General features: G+C 35.0%; 1 protein-coding gene across 1 annotated transcript; it reads right to left on the bottom strand.

The window, feature by feature from the left end:
- Positions 1-1119: 1119 nt before the first annotated feature.
- Positions 1120-4311, bottom strand: LOC132750518 (uncharacterized). Its single transcript, XM_060740513.1, has one exon. It carries the CDS (start codon positions 3110-3112, stop codon positions 1430-1432), a length of 1683 nt encoding a protein of 560 aa, XP_060596496.1. The 5' UTR covers positions 3113-4311; the 3' UTR covers positions 1120-1429.
- Positions 4312-5685: the final 1374 nt, after the last annotated feature.

Below are 5685 nucleotides of genomic sequence, written 5' to 3' on the forward strand. Positions count from 1 at the left end.
GAATATTGGATGTTTTTACATAATTAATAAAATTACTCCCTTGAAGTTGGTCATTGTTTCCCCTAAAAATTTCCAAATCGCCGATGTTTCTCAGGAATATATGATAAACAAGATCAACAAGGAAAGGCGGCGCTCAATGAACGCAACCCTACATGACCCAGCAACAAGAACAAGTGGCAAGAAGCCCAGGCGGACCCCAAACAAAACACAGGACAGGGCACTAGGCATAGCACGGACAGGCTAATCACTTAAATGATAAATAATTTGTAACTGATAAGAACACGATGTTAAATAATAAGGTAATGCACAAGTTATCTTCATCATAAATGGTAAAATCAGCAATTTTCAAGTGATGTTGCTAGTGACAAAACTTTTGTAACAAATGCAACATATATATGTTGTGAAAAATGCCGTATGTTGTCCTTCAGTTTTATTTAAAAATATTGGAGAGGCGCCGTTTTATACCTGTCCGCAATAGAAGGTCGTAAATACTCCGAGAGGGGCGGGACGTTATGCTTGACTTAAAATCGTTTAACTTTGTGGATCTACTTTTGTCATTTTAAACATGTTACTGTGTTAACGTACTTTTGTAGTTCTACAACTGGTAACACGTTTTCTTAAACTCTATTTTCCGTATTCGAGTTTTACATTTCATTTGTATATTACAGATCTATTAGTGTGCAAACATGCGTATGTATTGCATGCAATGGAAGATACGAACTTGTAAATTTGTTGTCGTTTTAGATGTTAGGTCAGTTGTTACGATATATATGTAAACTTGTTATATAAAGGCGGTAACCTTCAATTAAAAGATTGAATTAAGAGGCATACAATAAAAATGGTAGGCATACAAGTTCGCATTTTCAAAAGTAGTTTTCAAAAGGAACACATTACATGTCTGGAATTTTGGCAACGATCGCCCTCCATAGTATCGTGCCTTTAGAGGTCAAGTTTTATATTTAAAGTAGCCTATTATTGAAGTATGATTGACAACGTCACAGTTGATTTATTGTTCATAGTATAACTTAAACTTGTGTAACAGAATTTTATGAAGTAGAAATACAGTCGAGCAAGTTTTTTTACCTAACAGGAGTCAACATAAACTTTCAAAGTCAGCCATTAAAGATATTTATAATTTATTTTTTCATACAATCAACACATTTCCATTTTCTACAAACAAAATGTCAACAAACAGCAACTTTTCTGAATAGTCAAACACGCAATTTATTGTATTTTACATTTGTCTAGAATAGGACCAATTTCAAATCGAATGATCAGAACCAGTATTCAGATCTAAGAATATTAAGATTTCACCGGAACTGTTTACTCATATAACATAGTGTCACACATCTTGAAAATTTTGATAAAATAAAACATTTAAAAGAATAAGTGTTAACAAGAGACTACTAACTACTATGTTGGTTAACAATTATAATATCCGTACTTCATACTGACGAAACAGAGGAGCTATATCAGGCTCGTCTGCTGCCTCCACGTGAAGAAAATCCTGCAAATTTGCATCCTCTTCCGGTACGTCATCAATTATTTCTGACGTCACTTTTGTGCTAAACGTAACATCCTTAAGGCTATGTAACCAGTTGAACACTTTCAGATTCCTATGAGCACGGTTTAGAACTTGGCCTTTGTTCCATTGTTGCATGTCACTTTCCCGAATCTCGTGATATCTCGGGCGTCCCATTCGAACGCGTATATCGTCGTGTATGATTCCGCTGAGATTTGGTGATATCCGCATTCTCTGAATAATTCTTGGTTTGTTGCAGAAGTCCTCTTCAATATGTTTCGGATATTCTTCGTGTGTACCTACAACTTGGGCTTGTTCGTTTTCATCGCCAAAGCCGGTTACACGCTTTAATGCAGTCCGCGTACTCTCAATTTTTTGTTTCACTCTTTCAGTAAGCTCTTTTTTAAGATCTATTTCAAGAATCTCCCTATCGGCTTTCCATACTGTCACTTTCTCTTCTTGATTGTCGTCTAATTGAGAAAGTTTTTCTGACGGTGTTAAAAGCCGTTTTTCTGAACTATGACCGGATCCGACTGAATGCACATTTGAAACTTCCGTTCCAACATATGTTGTTGAAGGGGACGTGGGTCTTGTAGATGAAGCAGAGGATGCATTTTTATACGATGAAACACGAGAAATTCGTCGTCCTTTTCGTGTTCGTTCTTTCTCTTGTAATGCTTTAGCCTGCATTGTAGCGAGTAAACGATTCATTCTTTCTCGCTTTAGTTCGGCAATATCTATAGGCGCACCCCAAGGCTTGTCAGCATCTAACGATAATGTACGTTTAAAAACAGTTGGCTTGTCTGCTAGTATATTGCCTAATTTTGTCAAACTACCACTTCTTTCGAGAGTTGATTTATTGACGTACCTTATCCCTCGTTTATATCCGCATTGAAGAAGCCCATCTTGTTCGTCTTTGTCCAGCATTCGAAATGCTTCGGATTCGTCGTCATTATTCACTCCAGCAATCAATCCGAATTGGTTTGCTAAAACTGAGCTGTTTTTAAATAGTCTATTTATATTACCTGATTTCATATTGCTTAAACGTTCCCATTTTGACACAAACGGTTCGTCATCCGGCACTGCAGACGAGGCTCTTGAATTATTTTTACGTTTCTTTTGTCGTTTAAGTTTAGAATTATCTATTTCTATAACAGGTGTTTCTAGTGACGAGCAAGTCAAAAGTGACAAATTCGTATGTATGGAATCGTCACTTGGAATACGTCTTAGTTTCGTTGCTTTCGACTTTTTGTCTCTCAATGTTTTATTAGTTTTTTCCTTCTTGGTTACGTTATTCGTTCTTTTCGGACATCTTTCAATACCAAGTTTTCCGCTGAACAAAGGTTCTGCGGGTGGTTTCTCCAATGGTTCAACATGACTCCATGTGTGGTCGATCATCCATGTCTGCAAAGACCTTGACAATCGACCTTCATCTGTTTCAGCCGATGATTCAATTTCATCAAATTCATCAGAGTCGTCAGAATGCACGCTCATATCAATTCGAACGCTTGCGCTTCCCTGACGAGTCGGTGGTATCGGGCTGTTAAACATCACATCAGCAAGTTCATTCAAAGGATGGTCAGGTCTCATGTTGAAGACCTTTTTACAGCGCACTATTTACTATAGCACCGGAACTATTTTTATGAAATAAATACACATTTACTCCGGTATTTCAACTAAACACTGTCCATCATTATTAATTCTTTACTATTTTCCCTACTATTGAAGATGATGATTCGAATAGCTTTTTCTCATTTATTGAGTTAACCGTTATGTTGAAATAATTGTCAAGCTACGTGTACATAGTAATTCCATTATTCAAATAATCTTTTGTTTCGCCCCCCGTTGGGTATTGAATCATATTCCGTTAAATGCAAATAAAACTTTTGTTTCGCGTTTCAGGTATGCATTGAAAATCGGTGTTCCGTGTTATTGTATAAAGAGTGTTTATATAAAATTGCTAATAAAAAGTATTGATGAATTGGAAACACTAAAATCCCTATAAACCAGCCAATATCACCCGGACAAGAATTTTAGAAAATAAAATCCGCACAAATAGCATATTTAAGACAAGTTTGAATGTTAGCAAGTTCGATTTGATTTATCAAACTGGTACTCAGACAGGGCAAAACCATTAACGTCTGAAATATTCTAGTTCCGTTCAAATCACTATGCAGATTATCATAAAGAAAACAAATGTTTAAAACTTTAGCACCTTAATCCCGACAAAGTTGTTCAACATTTTCTTTTATAGCTCGAGTCACTTTTGAAATTCTGCACTGTTTGTTCTTTGATTACACATTCCTTAATCTGAAATCGATTGAAATGCTTCTTTTAAAATATCACTGACCGCTAATTGAAAAGATCACTTGTTTGCCCTCCGTTTAATACCAAATATCCACATTGTAAATCACACTATTAAGATCAAATGACAACATGCGCTGGTTTACTTTTCATTTAAATCTACGGACGTAAAATATTTTATGACCGGCTATTTTAAATGCAAAAGTATATATGATTATATATTCGATCAATTTACACCACACTGGCAAAAGCGTAGGCAATTCGCTCTCTTATCCATGTCAAAGATTTAATATCTTTTAACACATTACTCTTAACCTCTTTAATATATATCCGCATTAATTAACATTTTCATTTGGAACGTTAGCATGTCAGAAGTTTTATTTTGTTAAAATTTAATGCGCGTTGCAGCAAAGCAAATCCCTATTTGTACTTTAAACAGATATAAAAAGAACATAATCTAGTGAGAAATTTTACACACGTCCCCCACTTGTGCTAGATTTATTAACTGATAAGTTTTTCTTCTTTTTTTATTTGTATACATTTCATTTCGCGATTCACCTGAACACCTTTATTAAATACTGAGTGATTAAAGTATTTTATATATCTGTCACATACTAGATCTAAGGCTCGATTTAATCCAAATATATAACCGGAAGTGAAAATAAAACGTTGTCATTTTTTTAAACAGTGAACTTAATTTTTTTTATCATTTAGGACAAGATTTTTTGAATTCGAATTTAACACGGGCGTCGAACTCTAAATTTTAACTGAAACCGGGCGCTGTGGCATTTAACGCTGCAATAAGTACGCCCATGTCACGTGTACAACTAGTAAAGTGCCCTGAGAGCCTGGTTGTTCACACTTACTGGTATTCTGCTGCCAGCGTCTTATAAATATAATATCGAACGTTTTTGTCTTCAAAAAGAAAAGACTGTTGACAAAGTTACAGAAGGAAAACATCTTTGAATTAGATGTGCGGGGTATGTTTTTTTCTTCGCTATCGGAAATTTGAATATCATTGTTTGGACATAAATATTCACATGTCTATATGTGAATTTCCCAGCGCGAGCACCGTACGAAGAACCACTGACTACCAGCAAACGTACGTGATACAGATACAGTTGACAGTTTTAACTAATCAGCTATTGAGGTCTGCTTTATGGAGGTTGGTTACATAATTATGTTTAAATATTTTGTAAATTCGTAATTTCCGGGCGTTTTTATAGTTTTTATATATTGACTTTGACTGACATGCCCTTGACGACGAATAGTTTTATATGAAGGAACTGACGATACCACAGGTGGTATAACTTGGTTTTAACTTTGGTGTAAGGACTATCCCATTGCCGCGCTCTACAAACCCTAATAAAGGGTTATTTAAAAAATTTCTCCTTATTTCGAAATTTATCTAGATACTTGATGAAATATCGTAGATCGATGAATCGCGACTGAGGTCAAAATATGTCTTGTTCTAAAAATCCAATCGTATGGTTTAATGAGATTAAATGTTCTTTTTGTTTACGTACGTAAGTTCCCTGACGGAATGATAAAGAGCTTGAAGTTTAGGATCAACAATAATTTGTTTATTACTAGATTATATACGTTACAGAATTAATACATTAGCAATAGCTAATCAACTAACCCTATTATGCGTATAAGGCTATTACAAAGTTATAAGTCTCAACAAAATAGAACAACGCAGAGATCGGATTAGTTTTTTAATCATTTCCTTTACCATTCCCACAAATTATATCACAGTCATACGACAGACCGGAGGCGACATTTCAAGTTCATGAATTCACAATTTCACATACAGAATTCATAATTTCAACTTACGATTTAAATTTCATGAATTCACG

Source organism: Ruditapes philippinarum, unplaced genomic scaffold, assembly GCF_026571515.1.
Source record: "Ruditapes philippinarum isolate M1 unplaced genomic scaffold, ASM2657151v2 ctg2542_1_1_1_1, whole genome shotgun sequence".
NCBI classification, from domain to species: Eukaryota; Metazoa; Mollusca; class Bivalvia; order Venerida; family Veneridae; genus Ruditapes; species Ruditapes philippinarum.

What these genes read in the sequence shown, in the direction of transcription:
- LOC132750518 (XM_060740513.1), bottom strand. Translation starts at nt 3,112, where the DNA reads ATGAGACCTGACCATCCTTTGAATGAACTTGCTGATGTGATGTTTAAC.